This window comes from Trichosurus vulpecula, chromosome 1 (genome assembly GCF_011100635.1).
Source record: "Trichosurus vulpecula isolate mTriVul1 chromosome 1, mTriVul1.pri, whole genome shotgun sequence".
Classification (NCBI taxonomy): Eukaryota; Metazoa; Chordata; class Mammalia; order Diprotodontia; family Phalangeridae; genus Trichosurus; species Trichosurus vulpecula.
In genome coordinates, this window is record NC_050573.1 from 539,831,593 (window position 1) to 539,854,902 (window position 23,310).

General features: G+C 37.8%; 1 protein-coding gene across 1 annotated transcript in view; it reads right to left on the reverse strand.

Annotated features, from left to right (window-relative positions):
* The window catches only part of LMTK2 (lemur tyrosine kinase 2), a 110,349-nt gene that overhangs the window by 13,042 nt on the left and 73,997 nt on the right, over positions 1-23,310 (reverse strand). Inside the window, exons 9-12 of the mRNA XM_036741409.1 lie at positions 15,638-15,722; positions 14,195-14,316; positions 4,517-4,666; positions 171-3,153 (exon numbers count right to left, since the gene is read on the reverse strand). Coding sequence (XP_036597304.1) covers positions 171-3,153; positions 4,517-4,666; positions 14,195-14,316; positions 15,638-15,722 — 3,340 coding nt within the window. The remainder of the gene's footprint in view (positions 1-170; positions 3,154-4,516; positions 4,667-14,194; positions 14,317-15,637; positions 15,723-23,310) is intronic.

Below are 23,310 nucleotides of genomic sequence, written 5' to 3' on the forward strand. Positions count from 1 at the left end.
ATGAGACTTGCCCAATGGCAATAAAATGATGAAGCTAAAGCTAAAAGTACTTCAAAATGGCAAGAATTTTCTAAGTAGATTCATTTCTATAATTTGAACACCTATTATATGACTAATTTTTAAACATTAAAAAAAAATTTTCCAGTGAGAATTTAGCAGATTATGGATACCTGGTCAAACAGATAGACTGTGACATCATCAAAGAATGTTACTGCCTTCTTATCCTTTCTCCAATTATCAGGTGGCTTGTCAATTCCAACCGACATAGGTGGTTTCAGTAAACTCCGTAGATGCTTCCCATCATCATTATCACTCAGTATCACTGGCACTGGATGTACTGTTTCATCTTCTGATTCTGAACTGAGACTGTGAAGATGAAAAGCTCTCAGGTCATCATCAGAATCATCACTATTTTCATCTTCTTCATCTGCATCTATTCCATCCTCTGACATATCAATCATTCCTGAAACACCTAGTTTCCCCAGGTATTTTCCTTCAATATCTGGCTCCTTCAGCTTAGGCCCCTCCGAATAGCAGGATAAGGACTTATCTCCCATCAAGTCCGTTGAAAAGGAGGCCCCTGCCATTGCTGAAGGGCTGCTGGAACAAAAGGTAGCATTTGTGTAGGCAAGTAATTCATCAGTATTGGTGCCAGTGGAAGTGCGATTGCAGCAGTGATCATCTAGAACGTCAAACTCTTCGCTATAGCTACACTCTGAACTCGCAATAAGAGTCAAAGAATGTTCAGCCTCCAATTCAGCCACATCAACCTGTCTGGGAATGTCAGTCTGCTCTGGCTCCAATGTGTCTTGCAACTCTGATTCATTAGTGTTTTGCAAACCAGATAGAGGGCTTTGGTTAACTCTCTCTTCACAATTATGCCTGGCATCACAGCTCTGTTCAGCGTTGGATAAATCTCTTTGGGGCTGATCTTTTGTAAACAATGCCAGTGCTGCTGATGTTCCTGTGACGTCCTCACTTTTCTTATCAGTCTCAGAATCATTATCTGAAAAATAGGCAGAGTCTCTATAGGAGTTTTGAGTACTGCATGCTAATGTCTTTGAGGTCAAGTTAAAATCTTTGTTACTGTCTGCTTCATCTGAAATTATGATAACTGGATTGGGAGGCAAGGCAGTGAGAGCGCCATCATCAATTAATGCGGCACCTGTATTTGAAGCATCATCAACAGCAGGATGGGAAGTCCATTCTGGAGATTCCAGATTCTCTGTTTCATAACCACTGTCAGCAGGTTTATCAGGTGGCACAAGTTTCTGAGGACTTTGAGTACCTAAAGCATCTAAAACCCCATGGACATCTAATGAATCCAAAGAGTCTGGTGTTTCTACAGATTGCTCAGATGTCTGTATGGGTGTTGAGATGCTGTCTTCCAAGAGACTGTCTTGGCTTGTAGAATCGGAAGAAAGGGCAGATATCAAGCCTACTTCTTTTGGTGCTTCTTTATAAGTAAGCTGATTTGAAATCCCTAGAGTTTCATTTTCTTTCTCTAGCAAACTTCTAGCATTATGGTCTCCTAAAGGGGACTTGTTTTCCAAGTCCTGGTTCATTTCTTCTGGAAGACATATCTCCATATCCGTATTACCAACAGTTTCTTCATCAAAATGAAGTGGTTCACTTTTGGTGATATTTGTGGACTTTTCACTTTTGGGGAAAATGTCCTGGGATCTACTTTCAATGTTTTCTGTTATGGCATCACTGGATAGCACTTCAACTGAGGCAATCTTAGTACTTGGATTTATCTCTTGCTTGGGGCTATCATCACAGGTAACGACATTTAAACATGTGGGTTTGGTTTCCTCTTGAAACAGAACAGAATCTGGATGTATACCACAAGCCTGTTCTTCTGTTTTAGGCAAGTTAGATGTTATTTGCAATTCTGGAGAAGACTGCAATGAGACATTCACATTTTCCCCTACAGGCATTATGCACTCCTCTTTACTTTCAGGTTTTGCACTATTTTCAATGAAGTTAAGCTCAATGTCTAAAGGATTTCTATGTGAAGATTCTAACATGTTCCCTGTAAAACCTGCTTTTTCTAATTCTGTTTGGAGATCATTTGTATGTTCTTTCATAAACAATGTGTCTTTTATTAAGTTTTTCTCTTGAAGAAACAAGAAGTTTTCTGACAGTTCTTGAATATTCAGTGGGTCAAAATCATTCTGGTGGACAAGATTTTCAGATAAGCAAACAGCATCATGATCAAAAACATTACGGTCAGTCTTTTTTTCAAGATGGCCAGTTACTAGTGTCTCTTTAGGCACATCCAAGCTTGGGCTCAGAGTAGCTGGTTTAAATTCGGCATGAACACCATTTAGTTCGGTTAAGTCAAATATTTTCTGATGATCGTGCAAATCCTCTGATCTGTCAAGCTCATTAAATATATTACTGAAAGGGCTTTCAGGGACACTGGCAACATGTGAATCTTCAGGCATAACAACATCTTTAGGGTCTCCAGTGTAGTGAAAAAAATCTCCATCTGTATTTGATTCCCCATCATCAAGACCCCTGAGTGCCATAAACTGGGAACTTTGATCAGTTAGAGTGTCAGGATTATCCACTTCTGTAGTGAGAATCGTTGATTGGTTATCAAGATCCAAGCTGCCACCACTTTTTTCTTCTAACTGGATGTAATAATCACTCCCAACAGAAAGGTTGTGGGCATCAAAAACAGGGACTACCCCTGGTGCCCTGAGTGACGCTTCTTGGCCACTTTCATCTTGCTTTCCTGGTCCAGGATCTGAGAGTGAACTCTCAAAAACATCGACTGGAAAAAAGATGCTCGTATATGACATGGCCTCATCAGGATTGACCTGACTGCGCTCATCAAAATGATCGTGTTTTGCTGCCTCCCAGACATACTCAAAACTAAGCCCCTGACTTGTTTCAGTTACTGTGAGGACTTCTTCCATTTCACGACCAAGTCTATCCCTAGTAAAATGGTCAAGTATTGGGAATGCAGCATTATTTGAACTCTCTCTGTTATTGGTATTTGGTTTAAGAGCATTCCATTGTTGCTCAAAGTCAATTTCAGAGTCCCTTTGGCTTTGCATACGAAGATAAGTTAGTAGTCTATGTACTTCTTCTGCTGTTGGTCTCTTGTCTGGTGGTAGCCAGCAGAACTGCAAAACTTCATACCTGAAAGATAAGAAGCAATTATTGTATTTATAGATAAAGTAACAAAATAACAAAACTAAATATTTGCAAATTCCCATCTCAAAACCGCCACACCCCTCTGGACAATTCACATTCTCTAATTCTTGAGATCCGATTCAATCAAGATATTGAAGCGAAAGGAAAGACATAAAAGTCTGGCCTGAGTTTTTGGCAGATGACATTTAAGTTCACTTTCAATTCTTTTGCCTGATCATTAGTTCTTTATGGGAACTGCCCAATTCCAAATCCATTAAATTAAATTAAATTTAGATTTAATTGTACATTCTATTTGGGAAATGTTCTTTTATATTTTAAGTGGATTCATTTTGATTTAAGTGAATTTAGCACAGACAATTGTCCTTTATTTGTTCTCTTTCCAGTAAAGAATCAGGAGTGATATAATTTCTTGCCATGTATTATTCTTTCTGCATAAAGCATACGACATAACTTGGGAGAAGAAATAAGAGGAGAAAAATGGGGGAATGTAAAGTCCAAGGTAAAAGGTAACCATGGACTAAATCTTTGCAGGTTTTAACTGACCAAAGTCAGTATCTCAAATTATAACTCAAGATTATATAGCAAACAGGCTAAAGGGAAGGAAAACCATGGGGTTTAAGACTAACATTATTAGTGTTGCAAAGCACAGGTTAAAATAATCTCATGAAAAAGAGACATTCTTTTGTATAAGCCCTTTATAACATATAACCGATGCAAATCTGTTTTATCTCCATTTTTATATGCGAGAAATTTGTCTTAGAGGAGACCTGCGTTTGAATCTAACTCCAATGCCCTGCAGCTAGCTTAGCAAGTCAATTAAGCTCTTTGAGCTTCTGTTTCTAATCTGTAAAGTGGGAATAATTCTTTCAATCAATCAACAAACATTTACTTCGCAGGGTTACAAGGAAAATAATTTCTAAACCCATAAAGTACCACATAAATAACTATTATAATTTCAACATTACTCTTTAATTGCCTCTTATTTTTATCCAAAAAAGACAAAAACTAATGAAAAACAGACAATTCCCTTTGTTTTTATTTCTAATTATTCCGAATTAAAGTCCCCTACTGCATCAACAATTCAATACTGCTTAAAAATTCAACACAATTTACTACTTCAGGGAAAAAAAAAACGTATCTTGCTTTAAAGAAGAAAAAAGGTCAGTTAAAATAGCAAGTAGAATGTTAGCTAAGCTTTTAAGTGGGCAGTGATGTTGAAAAACAATTAAAAACAACCATACACAAACAGTGGCTCTTCACAACCGTAATTCCCCGAAAATGAACACGATGGGAACGTGTTCAGACCATCTAATTATTTGAAAGTTAACAAAGTAAAACCAAAGGTTACCATCTTTCTGAATAGGGCTGCTCCAGCTGTGGTTTAGGGAGCTTTGTGTCCCTCTCTTTTATGACCTGCTGGAGAACTTCGACATCAGAAAGGTGTGCATAAGGCTGAGCACCATGGTCAAAGAGTTCCCAAAGTGTTACACCCAGTGACCTAGAAGAGGAAAAAAAAATGAAAGGTTTATCATATTTTTCCACAATTTTTTTTCACCTAAGTTTCTATATGTATTGGATAACATGGGACATTTTGCCATTTTAAACTTTTTTTAAAATTATACATCAAAATCTCTCTGTTACTAACAGCACTGCCAGATTTCTCAATGGTTTGCACTAAATCATAAACAACAAATAAAAACTCATGACAATCCTGGATCTAGCATCACAAAAATATTACCACAAACAAGAGTGTGAGTTTAGCAACTTTCTTCCTCATCGTTAATATGTGCTTTGTTATATGAAGATGACGCTACTGATTCATGCTCTTTTAGGTGTTTTTCTACTAGCAGGGACAGATTTGCACTGATCCATTTATACTTCCTTCCCTATTCTTCTTTGTGAACAACAGGACACATTTATAAAATGACTGAATGGTCACACTTAAAGGTCTAGTCTGCAGGATGGAACAAAACAAAGCCAATGGGGCCCATAAAAAGAAAAAAGTCCAAGACCTTAGGGTGGCAATTTTTTGTTTTAGAAGTCTTTTTGAGATCCATAAAACTTGTGTGCAGCAGGCTGCTTCTGTTCTCAATATGCTGCCCACCCCCCCACCCCCAAAATGCCTTCCCTTTTCTGCAATCTTCCATGCTGGAATATTCTAAGCTGGAAACTTCTACATTCTAGCCAATCACTGGTGTCTTCCTGCCTGTGACATCAGAGGTAGGAAACAAACCAGATGTGTTAGCCTGAGTCTCTATCGCTCCCTATAAGACTCTATTTGCCTGTTCTGTTTTAGAGCTGCCCCAGTAGAGAGGCTGTCCTCGTATAGGAGTGTAGGTCTGCTGCTATGTAAAGGAGGCTATCATTTCCCATACCAGTTATGGTAGAGTCAGGAGAGCTAGAGCTGAATGGCCAAGGCCAAGGTGCAGCTTCTCCGAAACCCATCCTCCTGCTGCCAAGGCCTGAAGAAGAGAACACCTGAGATACAGTGACGCCTAAGACTATATCCTTCCTTTGCTGCCTGTGCTTCCTCTTGTGGTACTCTCCCTCCTGGATTATCCCTTCAACCTTCCCTTGTGTGAGTTAAAATGTGCCAAATAAAGGCCTGTAGCTTTTTAGTCCATTCTGACTTTTTAAAAAAAAAAAAAAGAGGGTTTTTTTTTTTGAAAGCCTCCTAAATCCCAAAGCAGCTGTAACAGACTAGGATACTTAAGTATCATTAACATGGTACTTTGTTTCCAACCCACCCCTAGTAGATTATATTTTGTTTTTTTCCAATTACATGTAAAAACAATTTTTAATATTCATTTTTATATGAAATTCTGAGTTCTAAATTTTCTCCCTCCTTCCCCTCCCTAAGATGGCAAGCAATTTCATATACATTATATATGTGCAATCATGTAAAACATATATCCATATTAGTCACAACATGGTACTCTAAATGGCCACAGATACAAATTGGCACTTGAGAGAACCAAGTATACATACATTTACATTTCAATACAAGTCTGCTTCTTATGGCTGAGAAAAGATCATGTAACATTTGCTAAAAACTACACCTGTGTATGCTGCATATAAGGTAAAAGCACAATTCAAATCAACATGCATTTATTGCATGAAATCATTCGATGATCCAATCAGCTCCCAGGATGCGATGATTCAATGATCATCTCTATGCTAACGACTGTCAAATCTCCTCGTCCAGTTCTACCTCTTTCTTGGCAGCTAGGTGGTGCTGTGGATACAGCAATGGGCTTGGAGTCAGGAAGATGCATCTTCCTGAGTTGAAATTTGACCTCGGACACTTGCTAGCTGTGTGAACCTGGGCAGGTCACTTAAGCCTGGTTGCCTCAGTTCTTATCTGTGAAAAGAGAAGGAAATGGCAAACCACTACCAATATCTTTGCTAAGAAAACCCTCAATTGGGTCACAAGGAGACAGACTCGACTGAAACAAACAACAAAAATATGAGGGTTGAACTACTCAACAACAATCACCTGTCTACAGACCTCCAGACTCCATCTCCATTTGCCTATTAAACATTTCTTAAACTCAGTATGTCCAAAACTTAACTCGTATCTAACTTCCTTTTCCCAAACTTTCCTATTACTGTCAGGGTACCACTATCTTCCAGTTACCCAGGTTCACAACCTAGATGTCATTCTCGACTCCTCAGTCTCCCCTCCTCGCCTATTTCTAATCTGTTGCCAAAGCCTACTGATTTTAAATAACAACAGTGATAGCAGTTAACACATGTAATGCTGCCAGGCAACGTGATGAGTACTTTTCAAATATTATCATTTGATCCTCACATTTGATACCTCAACCTGAGAAGTGTTATTATTATCATCCCTATTTTACAGATGAGGAAACTGAGGCAAATGGAGATGAAGTGGTTTGCTCAAGGTTATAAGCTAGCACATTTGAACTCAGGTCTTCTTACTCCAGGCCCAGTGCTTTATTCACTGCTCCCCTTAGCTGCTTAGTTTTTTCTGTAATATCTCTCTGGCACTGCTACTACTCTGGTGCAGGCCCTTATCATTTCACATTACTACAATAGCCTGCTGCTTAGTCTCCCTGCCACAAGACTCCAGTTCAACCTCCATTCAGCTGCAAAATGATCTTCATAAAGCACAGGTCTGATCATGTAACTCCCCCCCCCCCCCCCCCCCCCCCGCCCTCCCGCCCCAATCACAATGGCACCTCCAGGATCACATATAAATCCTCTGTTGGGCATTCAGAGCCCTTCATAACCTGTCCTTTCCCCCTCAGTGTTTTCAGTCTTCTTATACTTAACCCTCCCCACATACTGTGTGTTCCAGTGACTCTGGATTCCTTGCTATCCCAAGCACATGAGACTCTATCTCCTGACTTTGGGTATTTTCATTAGCTGTTCCCCATGCCTGGAATGCTTTGCTTCTTCATTTCTGCCTCTTGGTTTGCCTGGCTTCCTTCATGTTCCAGTTAAAAGCTCACCTTCTACAGGGAACCTTGCCTGATTCCAATTAATTCTACTGCCTTCTCTCTATTAATTATTTCCATTTATCCTGTATATAAGCTTGCTTATACACAAGCTATTTGCATGTTGTCTCAACATTACGTTGTGAGCTCCTTAGGAGGAGAGACTACTTTTTATCTCTGTATCCCCAGCACTTAGTAAAGTGTCTGGCATATAAGTAGGTACTTAATGTTTACTGACTGGCTGACCAACTACTATCTGTTTCACTCTGTGCTACTAGGTGTTTATAAGGAAGTGGGGAATACAGATTAAAAAATAAATATAAGATAGCCTCTGATTGAAATCCCATTAGGCAGAAGAGTAAGAGGTCTAAAATGAATACATCTTAGACCACAGGTGCTGAAGAACGATGGCGGTGGGAAGGAGCAATGTGGGTCAAAATTAGTCAAGGGAGACTTCATAGAGGATACAGAATTTAGGATAGGCAGGCTTTACATAGGCAGAGAGGAATGGTGGACATCCCAGAATAGAATGGGGAAGAAACTCAGTGTATAAACAAAGACATGGAGCTGGGAATGGTATCTTCTAGGGACCATGAGGAGAGGTCTGAAAGATCTTTTGGAGGAACTGGAAATAAATAATGGGTAAATAGTGTGGGGCCTACTTATAGAGAGCCTTTGAGCAGACCATTGGCTGCATCTATTTCTTTATTTCTGCTCTTCTAAACTCTCTGCAGTTTGGCTTCTAACCTCATCACTAAATTGAAATTGCTCTCTCCAAAGTTAACAATGAGGTATGTTAAGGACAGTATAACACAGTGGATAGGGCTTGGACTTTGCATTAGGAAGACCAATATACCTCACAGACACTGTTGTAGATGATTCCGAGTAAGTCATTCAAGCTCTGTGACTTCCTTTCCTATCTATAGGCTGCATTCCATGGCCTCTAAGGTCTTTCCAACTCTAAATCTCTGATCCTATGATTTCTTAATCCTCAAATTTAATGGCCTTTTCTCAATCTTCATCCACCTTGATCTTTATTAAAGATTCAACACTGCTGACAGGATACTCTTTCCTGTTTTTCATCCTATCTGAATGCCCCTCATTTTCCTCTGCTGTATATACATGTCAGGCCCACTAACGTTTGGGTTATGCCCCAAAGCTCTGTCCTGGGCCCCTTTCTTTTTACAGTCTCTCACCTGGTCACATCATCAACTTTCATAAATTTGCCACCTCCGACAAAGACAGACTTACAGATCTGAAATGTAGGTGGCAACCAGGTTGTAGAAGACTTAAAATGCCAGGTTGAGGCATTTTTATTTTATCCTAGAAATAATAGGGAATAACTGAAGTCTTTTCAACACAGAAATGACATGTTCAGACTTTGGCAGTTGTGTATGAAAGATCAACAAGGAGCAGACTGGATGCAGAGAAACCCATTAGGAGATTACTATAATTAATTATTACAGGTATGAGGCTTGAACAAAGGTAGTGGAAAAAGATATGGGGTGGGGGGAGATACTGGGGTGGTAAAATAAACAGATTTGGAAGGAGGAGATGGAAGGGTTTGAGATGACAGCTGAGATTATCAGCCTAGGCAAGGGTGGGGGAAGGGGATGATAATGCTCTCAACAGAAACAAGACAGATTAGAAGAGAAGCATGTTTGGGGTAAGGAAGTTGAGAAAATCTATTTTGGATATGTCGAGCTTGAGATTCAACGGAACATCCAAAGGGAGATATCTAGTAGGTAATTAATTGGTAATGTGGGTATGGAAGTCAGGAGAGAGATTAAAAACTGGATATATAGATTTTGAAGTCATCTAAATAAATCACTGAATCTGTGGAAAAAAATGAGGTCACCAAGAGAGTGTGGAGAGAAAAGTAGGCTGAGGACAGAGCCTCATGGAACACATGCTTGGGAGGTTGGAAAGTGACCATGAAACAGCTGAGACTGAGGGGGTGGTCAGATAGCAAGAAAACCAAGAGACCAAGTCAAAAGGACTGCTTGCTTTCTCAAATGTGACACAGTCCAAAGTCTGCCTTCAACTGAATTCTCAGTCCAGCTCACTGTTTATCTGTAGAACCTGTGAAAGACATTCTAAACCTGTGAGTTACCTACATAGCTTGTCTTTCTAGCTTGCATCAGTCTAGGAAATACTCGCTTTTCATCCACTTTTGTTTTTTTTCAGCATAGAAGGTTAGACTAATCTGTTTTGTATAGCTATGTATCTGTAATGTTATGAGGCTAAATGCAATTAGTATAATGCCTTTTTGAACAAGAACATGAATAGGAATCCTTCTGTTTGAATAATGAGATCATTTCCCCATACTGGGCGAACCCATTAAATGAACATTTATCTAACTGTTCCATATCTCTCTTGACATCAATACTCAGAGGATTGCTAATTTCACAGCCACGTCTGTGATAGAGTTACATAAAGTTAAAATGCTTATTTAAGAGATAACTTATCTGAGGAGTCTTTACCAAGTCAAATTCTTTTTAAAATAAAAAAAAAACTACCACACAGTAGAATCTTGTATTTTCTCCCCTTCTTAGTGACACTGAAGATGTGATTTGTTATAAAAAGTCTACAAAAGAATTCCTGCCATTACCAAGTTTCATAAAGGATACATATACATGTATATGTATATGTGTGTCTATCTATCTATCTCTAATGGTTTTCAAGGATATTATAGAGATAAACTAGGCCTAGGAGTCTATAACCGAAAATTTTCTTCATTATCTTTTTTTTTCTGAGGGGAGGGGAAAATATCACAGCTAAGCGCTTATTCATTAAAAAAATTTTTTTTTATCTTTTGAGATATTATGAAAATCAACCCAAAAAGCCTTTAAATTTCTGCTGGCTCTACCAAAGGTTTCTTCTAGAGGTATTTGATCAGATCTGGTCTTCCTGACTTAGGTGATGATACTTAAGTATCTATTTCATGGTACATCAGGTATAGAGGTGGCTAAGCGTAAACACAGTGGTTTTGCTATTGATGCTGCCGAGGATAGACGACTATAAACACTGGCAGAACTGTTCTACTTCAAATCAGTTTGTTGCTCTTTTGGTTTTATCTACAAATGTTTTGGGGATAAGCTGGTCTGGCTGGGTCTCATGCTGAATTCTACAGTTTCCTCTCCCCCTCAAATGCTTTTCACCAAGAAAATCACAAATTCAGATTTCGAAGCTTATTTGAAAAATACTGCAAGGATGATAATGATGATGAAGATTACAAACAATCTTATTGTTGTTCTTGCTTATTCTATCTTTCAGCTGTCCAAGATGATAAAGTATTTGCAGGCTACAGCCTTTTCTGGGTTCTTTTAGCCTCCTCGTCACAGAGACTGTTTTACATCAATTACACTTTTCTAAGAAATGGCAATATGAGAGTTAATATCTTTATTTTTATTTAATATCCATGTCCCCAGGTTGTGATGTAGGTATTATGTTCAGGCATGGTCTGCTCTTCTTACCTTTATCTTTTAATTTAGTATTTACTTTGATTTTGCTCTAGCCAGTCAGTAGTCTGACAGGACAAAGAAAACGGATTCTGAAATGACTGCGTCAGTGACCAGTCATTTCCTATTCAGATGTAGTCAGTTTTCCCTTTTATGAATGCTATTTGGCTTGCAGCATGTGCAGCAACTTTTTTATCACTTATTGAAAAAATTATCTATAAATATTTGTAGCTTCGAGGCTTCTGAGAAGTTTATAAACCTTTTTTTTTTTTTGAGGCCAGAACTCCATTTCCAACATCAGTTTTGCTGTTTTATTCTGTGTTTACCTGTTTTGAAGTCATTAAGTATAAATGTATATGGTAACTAATTTTGGGATATATTGTCAAATTCTTTATAGATTTCTCTGTTTCTTCATCTTCTGAAAGAGATGTATAATTGTAGCATGAGTTATAACTGATGTCACGTCAGTCTATTTGCTTATGCTCACTGAAAGGCTTACAAAGTGAGATGAAGGTCCATGGAATTATATTTATTGTTGCCTTCTGGAACGTCATAAAATCAATTCTACCAACTCCCTTATTTATCACTTCAAGGAGAAAGCCTGTTAGTCATCCTTTCATTAATCTTCAACTTCTTTCCTCCTTTCATTTATATTAAGAATGTCAATGACCAGCTCCTTCAGTAGTGTTTCATCTCGCTTATGTGGAGAATATCAACAACTGAATTAATACTTGTGGGTGGCCTTAGAGTTCTTTGATTCTTTCTACCTTCTGCTAACGTCAATGCAGTGTTATGTCTTTAAGTGACACACCGATATCTACCAATTCTCATCTCTAAACAAAGGAGCAACTACAGCATTTAACATTTACGTAGCACTTTAAGGTTTGCAAAGTATTACACCTGTATTAATTATTGCTTGATCCTCACAAGAACTGTGACGCAGGTGTTATTATGCAGACTGAGAGGTTAAGTGACTTACTCAGGGTCACACAGTGTCTGAGGAAGAACTGGAATTCAGGTCTTTCCGACTCCAAGTCCAGTGCTCCATCTACGATGTCTTTTGAACATGTTCAATATTTCAACTGTTTACCATTTTACCCTTAGAAAGTATATCAATTAGAAGAAAAATAGCTACAAATTAATTCTATTAAGTACTGAGCCCTTTTCTGTTCAGTACTTTTTTTTTCTTTTTATTGACAATTGAAGCCAAAAATGGAATGCTCATCACAATTTCAGATAACTTGAGAGGAAAAGCTAACATGTTGGATGAAGGAATCAGGATGTTGACAGGAAAAAGCTGTGGACTGAATTTAATACCAAGGTCTACACCTGAGCTAAAAATATTAACTACGCTAGGACAAGATGGAGGAGGACAACAGCATGTGAAAAAGACGTAAGATTGTAGAGGATTACAAATTCAAATGAATTAGGCTACTCAGCTAGAAGCATGGTGTCCATAAGAAGGGAAGTATTAATCCACCATACTTAGGCACTATGTCTAAGCTGAAGGGTCCATAGAGAAGAGTGCCTAGGATGAATAAGGGTCTGGAAAATGTGCTGAAGGAGCTACAGCTCTTTAGCTTGGTATAAATAAGTCTTAACAAGAATACGAGGCATCTTCAAGTGTCTGAAGAGCAGTCACGAAGGGTAAGATTTCCTCTGCTTCACTGCAGAGACCAGAATAGGAGCAATGCTGTGCAGAAGTCATAGAGAAGTATTTTTCAGTTCAATATGAGGAAAAGCTTCCTAATCACAGGAATGTTAACAAGTGCAAAGGGCAGCCTTTAGAGAGTGAAGTTCCCCAACACCAGAGATTTTCAGGGGGCGGCAAGTTGTCAGGGATGTTATAGAACAGATTCCTGTTCAAATTTGGCTTAGACAAGATGACCTCTGCAGTCTCTTCTAACTCAATACGGTAACAGCCAACATTTATATAGCACTTACTATGTGCCAGACACTGTGCTAAGCCACTTCATAATTAACTCATCTAATCTTTACAACAAGCCTAGGGGACAGGTGCTATTACTGTCCCCATTCTATAGATAAGGAAACTGAGGCAGAGGTTAAGTGAGTAGGGTCACACAGCTAGTAAGTGCCTGAGGCTGGAGTGGAATTCAGATTTTCCCAACTCCAAGCCCAGCATTCTAGCCACTGAGCTGCTTCAAATTCTATGAGTGCCTACTCTGTGCTTAGAAGTGTTGGGTTGGGTTCAGAAATCCAAGACATCGTTGCCTTCAAAGAGCTTACAATATAGCTGAGCAGATACGTTCCACACAAAACTTGAAAAGCATTTATTAAGTATCTGTTTTGTATAAAACTTTGTGCCACAGTCTAAAGGAGATACAAAGCTTAAAAAAAAACTCGGTTCCCATCCTTGGACTTTATAATTTAATAGTGGTACTGGCAATGTGCATCATTTTGGGGGAGCAGAAGGGAGAGGGGTGGAGGGACAGAAGAAAGCCTGGACCTGTAATGCAATTAGTTCAGGGAATTTCCAGTGTATATACAATTTACACTCTTAGAGAGAATGCCTGGGGCACTTAAAGGTCTTTTTGACTCCAAAGTGAATTCTCTATCCATTATTACACAATGCTTTTAAATTCAATACTGAAATAGTTAAGTGTTACCGCAAAAATGAATGGTATAAACAAATGTTACAATTCTTAATTTTATGTCCTTGGAATATTACTTTACCTGTCTGGATTTTTCCTTGTTAGAAATAGATATCTTTAATTACAAAGAACATTCTAAGGATCGACAGACTGATATTATTAAATATTAAACAGAAATCACCAGGCTCGACTATATTTCATTAACTAGCAGTAAGTACACTCATAAAAATCTCATTTGCTAGTACAGAACTATTTAATATCAACCTACATGTTCACCTTTTACTGAATTCTCATTTTGTTTTAGAAAATATGTATTCTGGAAAAGTAAAAGTGCTGAAAAAAATTGTTGTAAAATTTCCCAGTCATATGAACAGTTCATTAGAAAGTTTTCTTTCTATATTTTATATGACCCACTCTTCTTCTTAAAAATGGTCACAATATGATTTTTGCCAAATAAAGACGTAAAAGATTACAACTAAAAATGGTTACATACCAGATATTACTAAACTTTGTTTGATCTGCAGTCAGTAATCTCTCTTGGAAGCTGGTTACCAATTCTGGCGCAGTCCACCGAAGGGGAATAATTTTATTATCATCTGTTTCAATATAATCCGCCTATAGTATTAAGTAAGGCAGAGTATGGGAAAATAGAATTATATTTCTAATATGCATCATAACTTATTTCTAAGAGATGCTTAACATGAACTAAAAATGCTTGTATAAAAAAGGGGTGGGGTGGGGTGGGGTGGAGTAAAGGGATATATTTTTCTGCCTTTGCTGTCACAAAAGAATTGTTCTAGGATGAAGGCTAAGTAATGACCTTCTATGAAATTCTCTACAATGTTCTATAAGTTGAATAGCGAACTACTGAATGGCCCTGAATGGTCTTTACATTCCTGGGAAACAAAGGCACACGATATCTGGTGTATAATCACCCACAGTCACAGAACAAATGAATATTTGAATATAAATACTGGAACTTACAGGCATTTTACAGTGTTATAAATATATTATTTCATATAGGTGACCTATATGTAAATAAACAAACAAAATAGAAAACTATCTTCAGGGTTATGTTCTGACAGTTAAATCTAAACTGCTAATTCCATCCAGAAGGGACCAGAATTCAAATTGTAATTTTACTGGCTACATGAAGTTTATATGCACAGCATTACATAATAGATGCTACTAAGATCACAGTTTCATAGATTTACAATTGGAAGGGATCTAAGAAATCATCTAGTCCTCCCATTTTATAGACAAGGAAACTGAGTGAGGTTCATAAAGTCACTTGCCCAAAGTCACACAGGGAGTTAAGGGGCAGGAACAGGATTCAAACCCAGGTCCTCTAAAGCCAGGGCTTTCCACTAGTCTGTCTTTCTTGTACATATAATATAACTTCAGTAATTTGTTGTTGTTATTTTAAAATGAATTTCTATTTTAAAAAGAAGCTTTAGATTTGTAAAAAAAAACAACAACTTTTTCTAGACTTTATTCTTTGGTAATTAATCAACATGAATTGTTACAGGGAAGTTTATATTTCTTCCAATTCATTTTTTAACCTCTGTGATCTTCAACTTTAAAACTCCCTTGTATAAACCAAAAATAGGATAACAGTAATAAGATTTATTGTCCACTAATTCATTGAAAATTTCTCATTCACCAGAAGGAAATATTAAATTTCCTATGTTAGAAGTACATCATATTTTGGAAGAAATACCAGACATAGACTTCAACTTTATCCTGTTCTGCCCCCCACCCCACTTCAGAAGCCAAAATTACCATTAAAATAATTAGAACAGTAATTCCCTCTTTTAAAAAATTACATCAAGACCAAAGCTGCATTGAACAAAGAATGGTATTTTGTGAACACAAAAGTTATTATTCTTTGAAACTGAATTAGGAGGAAAAGTCAACATCAAAACCTCTAATTTACCTTGTATTTGCCAAGTCCTATTTCATAGTCTCCTATTTTTACATTTAAATCAGATGTGAGAAAACAATTCCGCAGGGCTAAGTCACTAGGAAAAAAAAAAGAACAAAACAAAAATAAGAAAAGGCAAAGCCAATTCTGTGACAAAAATCAATAACCTGGCTAATGTAGGTTTGAATTGTGGTCAAATTCATTATCAGGCATTAGAGTAAACTAATTTTTAAAAATTAATCTTGGTACAAAAAAAATAACATGATATTGTTATTTATACTTAAAGTCTTCTGTTTATTATTTACATTTTATCCTGCATGTATATCCTGTTTGTATAGTTATTTACATGTTGTCTCCCCCATTAGACTGCAAGCTCCTTGAGAGAAGAGGCTGATTTTTGCTTTTCTTTGTATCCTTTGGGTTTTATAGCACAGTGCCTGGCACAGAGACCTGGTTAATAATGACTTACTGACTGAGAAATAAAGCCCTGATTAAACATTAGAGTGAATGTAATGATAAACCCTATGCTATGTTTTAATATTGATTTTCAAAGCATTCCATGAATTTACTCTAAGCAATTTTAATATACGTGTTCCATTTGGACAGCAGAAGTAAATTAGTTCTTTTGTAAATCTGTACAGCTGATGCAGTGTTATACCATGTTATTCTGTCAGCAAGAATTTTTATCAAGAGCCTCCTATTTGCCAGGGATAAAAAGAAAGGCAAAAGTCAGCCTAGTCTCTGTTCTCATGGATCTCGCAATCTAATGGAGGAGATAACACGCAAACAACTACAGACAAACAAGAAATATACAGGAGAACTTGGAGATAGTCAATAGAGGGAAGATGCTAGTATTAAGGGGCATCAGAAAAGGCTTCTTCTACAAGGTAAGATTTTTACTGGGGCTTGAATGGTCAGGAAAGCCAGGGGGCAGAGATAAACTAGATTTAGGGGCTTATCTCCTTTATTTTTAATAGTAGAAAAAAATTTCAGAGTTAAGAGGATTGTTTTCCTTAATTAAAAGTGCATAATAAAAGAGAGACCTTTTCAGCTCATCCTTGTTCCTCCTAATCTTATATTTTATAGTATGGAAAAATTAAGTAGATAGTTACTCCATTAGGAAAAAAAAAAGAAAAGCTTATTTGAGTCTCACTGTTATATAAACTACTTACTAGATAGAGATACACCTTGTTTTAGGGTTAAATGAATATTAAGGGGGGGGCGGAGTCAATATGGTGGCTGGAAAGCAGGGACTAGCGTGAGCTCCCCACCAAGTCCCTCCAAAAACCTATAAAAAATGGCTCTGAACAAATTCTAGAACTGCAGAACCCACAAAATAGCAAAGGGAGGCAGGGCTCCAGCCCAGGACAGCCTGGATGGTCGCTGGGTGAGGTCTATCATGCACAGAGCTGGGAGCGGAGCAGAGCCCATCTTGGGCCATGTACAAACCAGACTAGGAGACAGGCGGAGTGGGCCCTAGCGCCCTGAATCAGTGAGCTGTGGCAGTTGCCAGACTTCTCAACCCACAAACACCAAAGACAACAGAGAAGATTAGTGGGAAAAGTTGCAGGGAATGAAAAGAGTTCAAAGTTCAGCCACCACCCCGGGGGCAGCAGGGGTGCTCAGCTACAGAACTACAGCTGTAGTTGCTTCTGGCCCCAGGCCCACCTAGTGGGAGGAATTAAGTGGAGGATCAGAGCAGGAGTGCAGAGCCTGCTGAAGATTTGTGTCAGGTCTGGGTTGGCGGTTCTTAGGGAAGGAGGAGTGCTGGTGTGGCAGAGCTGGCTGTATAGAAATAGCTCTGAAATCAACAGCGCATTCCCTCAAGCTTGGAACAAAGTACTCTTTACTCTACAAGCAGTCATACCCTGCTGAAAAACTCAAGGGTCAAGTAAGTTGGCTGGGAACATGACCAGGCAACGAAAATGCGTTCAGATTCAGTCTCAAACTTTGGAATCTTTCTTTGGTGACAAAGAAGACCAAAACATACAGTCAGAAGAAGTCAACAAAGTCAAAGAGCCTACAGCAAAAGCCTCCAAGAAAAACATGAACTGGTCTCAGGCCATGGAAGAGTTCAAAAAGGATTTGGAAAAGCAAGTTAGAGAAGTAGAGGAAAAATTGGGAAGAGAAATGAGAAGGATGTGAGAAAACCATGAAAAATAAGTCAATGACTTGCTAAAGACCCAAAAAAATACTGAAGAAAACAACACCTTAAAAAATAGACTAACTCAAATGGCAAAAGACCTCCAAAAAGTCAATGAGGAGAAGAATGCCTTGAAAGGCAGAATTAGCCAAATGGAAAAGGAGATCCAAAAGACCACTGAAGAAAATACTACCTTAAAAATTAGATTGGAGCAAGTGGAAGCTAGTGACTTGATGAGAAATCAAGATATTATAAAACAGAACCAAAGGAATGAAAAAGTGGAAGACAATGTGAAATATCTCATTAGAAAAACCACTGACGTGGAAAATAGATCCAGGAGAGATAATGAATATTAACAAGCAGAAGATGTGACCTGCTAGAAATTCCTATCACTATTTAGTTTTTGTGTGTTGTCTGGACTTGTGATTTCATTAGTAAAATAATAAAATTCTCCCTACCAATGCACGTTAGCAACTCATCTGTACGTTAGTCTTAGAAAGTTACCTAGGATACTGCCTGAGAGGTTAAATGACTTGTTCACAGTCAGACAAAGCCTTGGTTTTCAAGACTCTGAGAATTATCCTCTATTGATTTGGCTGTAATTCTTCTACTTTAGTTCAGAACAAAAAAAATCTAACTTGCTGGTTTCTTGCAGCTGTATCTCTTAACTGGCACATAGTTTAAGAAACTATAGAACCTAGCTAACAGAGAATAGTAGCAACCATTCTAGATGTTGTTATCTTCAAAAATAGGAAAACCACTACAACTCAACAATTAAAGATATTTATCATTTCAGATCAGTTTACAGAAGTCCAGAAAATGAGTACTGTGAGGTAGTCTCATTCCTACTGTTTGAATCCACCACTCCTAACAAAATGAGGGATGCGGAAGCTTTATGTGGTTGTTGTTTTTATTGGTGTGATTTCCTGCTATTTCCTCCTTTTCATGTGTTGAATTCTTCCCATCCTTTAAGTTTTCCTTGGTCAGTAATGATTCCCCTCATAGAACTTTGCTTTGTACCTCTAGTGCACTTAAAAAGAGTATTATGGAATAATGGAGAAGAGCTTTGGCAGTCAGAGGAATTGAGAGCTAATCCAACATCCCTGTGACTTTCAAATCACTTAACTTCTTTAGGCCTCAATTTCCTCATCTGTAAAACAAAAGTGTTTAGATTAAATGATATCTAAGGTTTCCTTCCAGCTTTGAATCCCATAACCTTGGAATTCTGGAAGGGTTAATTAACATTAGGCTCAAGAAACAAGGGAATAATTCATGCAATAACAATATTGTAAAGATAATCAACCATGAAAAACACAGCAACTTTGACCAAAACAATGACCAACTATGATTCCAAAGGACTCAAGGTGAAACATGCCATCCACCTCCAGATAGAGCTGATGGACTCAAGAGTGCAGAGTGAAGAATATTTTCTCACTCACGCTCACTGAATGCAGACATTTGTTTGCAAGACTATATATACATATTGGTAATAGGTTTTGTTTTTAAAGGAAGGGGCAGGAGGGAGGAAGAGAATTAGGAACTGAAAATAAAACAAAATTTAATTAAAAAATAAAATAATTTTTAATCCCCACAAAGTTAGGCTCAGTTTGGCATGAAAGGTTGTATATCAATGATCTGTATTACTAACTAATTTCCCTATTAAACTGTAAACTTCAGGAAGGTAGGGATCCAGTCTTAACTCTGTCTCATCCTCATAGCAAATGCTTTTGACACTATAGATACTTAAGAAATATTTGCTGAAACAAAGAATAATGGAGGGAACAGGGAGAGAAAACAAAAGGCCTGGAGACCAACTGTAATAATATTATTAGACAAGAGAACAAAGGATGGAAGCTGCTATGGAAACAAACAGCAAAGAGAGGGAAGATTCAACACTGAAGGTATAGAACACCAAGGAGAAAAAGGAGTCACAAATGATTAAAGTTTTGTACCTGTGTCACTGAGAGAATGCTGATACCATTGACAAATATAGGGAAGTCAGGGAAACAAGCAGATTTAAGGAAAAAAGATGACAAGTTTAGTTTTAGGGACAATGATTTTGAGGTAAAAGCGAGATATCAAAGTGGAGAAGATTGGCAGACAGCTGAAAATGGGGTCTGACATTTGGGAGGAAAAAGTAAGAGCTAAAGAGGTACACAGATTATGTGCACAGAGGTGGCAGCTGAAGCCAACGAGGAATTAAATGATCAAGGGACGAGAGTGTAAAGAAGGCCTTTAGAGAAAGCCTTTGGAGAGACCCACATTTTGTTGTTGAGAGATTCAAGAGAAATCATCAAGGAAAGATCAATAAGGAAGGAGGAGAACCAGGAGGTTACCGTGTGACGGAAGCAAAACAGACAGATCAGTAGTACCACATGATGCAGAAACCTTAGGAGGACAGGGACTGAGAAAAGGACCACTGGATTTGGCCATCAGGAGGTTAACGGTGATCCCAGAGAGAGAGGGGGCGGGTATTAACCCAACTGCAAGTATGAAGGAATGAGTGAGCAGTATGAAAATGCGGATAGTGAGTACAGACTAAGAATTCAAGAGAAGGGAGAAAGAGTAGAGGTGGTTTTGATGGTAAGAGAGCTAATGGCTTCAATCTTCTCAGTAAACTACGAAGTAGATGAGGTCATCTGCTATGTGTTTGAGGATAAGACTGGGCAGTGAATTTTGATACAAAGGCCTTTAATTTTCTGAGAAATTTCTTTGAATCTTAAATTTGAGAGCTAGTACAGACCACCAATTCCAAGCTATTTCTTAGCAGATAAGTATACACATATATTTTATTGTCTCAAAATGTGACACAACCTATTATGCCCAGAGAGAACATAGAGAAGTGGAAGGAAGTGTATTAGGCCAAGAGGACTGCCAAAGTGCTTCACCTGCCTGGGGCAAATTCAGAGAATCTATCAGGTCATTAAGAAATACTTTCAGTTAACTAACCCAAGGCTTGGGGGTTGACTGAGAGAGGAGCTTTGAACAAAATAAAATTTCTAGACTTCACCTTGACCGAGGCAGGATATCTTGGGTCACAGTAGACTTGTCAGGTAATACTCTTAAAAAAACCTGGGAGCTAGAACTTATGAGAATAGAAGTGGTAGGCAAACATTCTACTTAGGTCAGGCTGATACAGTGTTCAGAGAGCAAGACTGGCAGTCAGAAGTGACCTGGGTTTGAATTCTACCTCTGATGCTTCCCAGATGGGTGATCCTGGGTCATTAAGTCATTTAACCTCTTTGAGGATCAGTATCCTCATTTGTACAACAGGGAGGGTCACACAGTGTGCCTTTGTCATGTGAATGTTGTGAGGATCAGAAGAAATCACACATGCAAAGCACCCTGTCAGTCTTCTAAGTGCCATGTAAATGTCAGCTGCTCTTATCATTATTTTGAAAACTCAAAGCTAGATGTGTTAGGACAAAAATATACTAAGCAATATGATAATACCATGTACACGTGTTTTATATATGTACATTTTCAAATTAGAAAATATGTTTAACTTTTAAAAAAATAGTTAAAGGCAATAAATTGTCTATCTGTAGCACTGACCTTTAAGCATCAATTTTCCTTAACGTCTATGCTCAATCTAAGAAAATGAAATATTTACATATTTTTGTACATTTGATGTGATTATGTTGTCACATGTTCCTAAAGGTGGCCCCCAACTTCATTTATAAACTGACTGCCTTTCCCTAACTCCTTTCATTTTACATTTAGACTCATCCAAGAGTCTAAAAAGCAAGTAGGCTAAAAGGTCCTAAGAAGAAGTTAATTCTACACTCAATGGGCAGCAACTAAGACACTGGATTTCAATCCCGAAAGTAAAATCACATAAAATCAAATTGTTATTGGCTTTTTTATTTAAAACTAATAACTACACAAATTATTTAGATTAAAGCTTTGTGTATAATACATGAATCTTTAGATTGTTCTTAAATGAGGAAAAATTAAAGAGAACAAGAAAAAAGGTAGAAAGTCAAAATGAATGCCAAATTACCTATGTAATAATGAAAACCTCTAAACTCCCCTGGCTAAAAGACACATACACTGGTAACATGAATGAACTATCTCCTACGTTTTTCTGGTTAAGATACCTCTAGTTACATATCAGGAAAAACTTTTAAGGAAAATGATCCTTGATATTAAGTGTGCAATTATATACTTGACACTAACAATTTATGACAGCTTAATAACTTAGTTATCTCAATATTCAGTTGAAGCAATTCCAGTAATATCATACTATTAACAGGATTGAACAAAACCCTAAGAGCTTAGTTCTTCCAGACAAAACAATATGGATATTTGACAGGGCTACTACAGAACACATATAAGTGGCTAATGTACAGATAATATTATAGTGTATTCATTACAGTATAATCTTCTTAAAATGACCTGATGGCATTTTAATAATACACTGTTTGACAAGACTAGAATTTAGGGAATGTCAAGTTCAGACTCTTGGTCAATGAAGGCTAGGAATGGTATGTTATGTTAAGATAGCAGCAGTTCTGGGAGCTTATAGGTTGTTGTTCTTCGTATTTGAAGATGGCATCACTATTTTGGGGTTAATGCACAATGTGTCCAATTGTGACTGACCAGACCAATATGAGCTTGGCAGGCTTTTCCACAGGTCAGGCACAAATAGTCTGCACAAGCATTTGGAGTGGAGATGTCGCTAAATATGCAAATCTCGTGTTTCTTTTAAGCTACTTACAATGCAAATGATGAACTCTAAATTACACAGATTGTGATGGGTAAAGAAATGGGCAGCCTACTGAACTGGTCAAATCAAGAGGCATTTATTAAGCACCCACTATGTGCCAATCATTGCTGTAAGCTCTGAGAATACAAAGAAAGTCCAAAAATAGTTCATCTTCTTAAAGAACTCACAGTCTAATGGGGGAAACAGCAAGAAATCATCTATGTACAAACCAGAGAAGGGGGTACATATGAAAGAGATAGATAGACATGAATATCTATCTATCTTTACAGAACTTGGAAACTAATCAGAAATGGAGGGGGGAGGGGCTGATGGTGATGAGCTGAGGGCAATACTTAGGTTCCAAGTCTGGGTGATGAAGATGATGATGATGTCCTTGATAATAATAAGGAAATTAGGAAGAAAAGACCACTTTGGAGGAAAATTAATGAATTCAGTTTTAGACATAATAAAATTAAGATGTTTATGGGACACCCAATGTGAGAAGTATAATAAGCAGTTGAAGATAAATAGGCCTGCAGGTTAGTGGAGAGGTTAGGCCTGGATAAATGGATCTGAGAATCCTTGCATAGAGATTATAACTGAATCCAAGGGAACTGATGAGATCACCAAATGAAAAAGTACAGAGGGAGAAACAAAGCCTTGGGGGAAACACCCATGGTTAGAAATTCAATTGTCTGTCAATCTGTGTCTTGGTAAGCACTGCTAACTGATAATGAGCTGGGCCAGGAGTTGAGAAAGAAGCAGTGCTATGACTGGATAGCATTTGTGAAATGATGTAGCACTTTTGGTGATTTCAACACATGCACTACTACA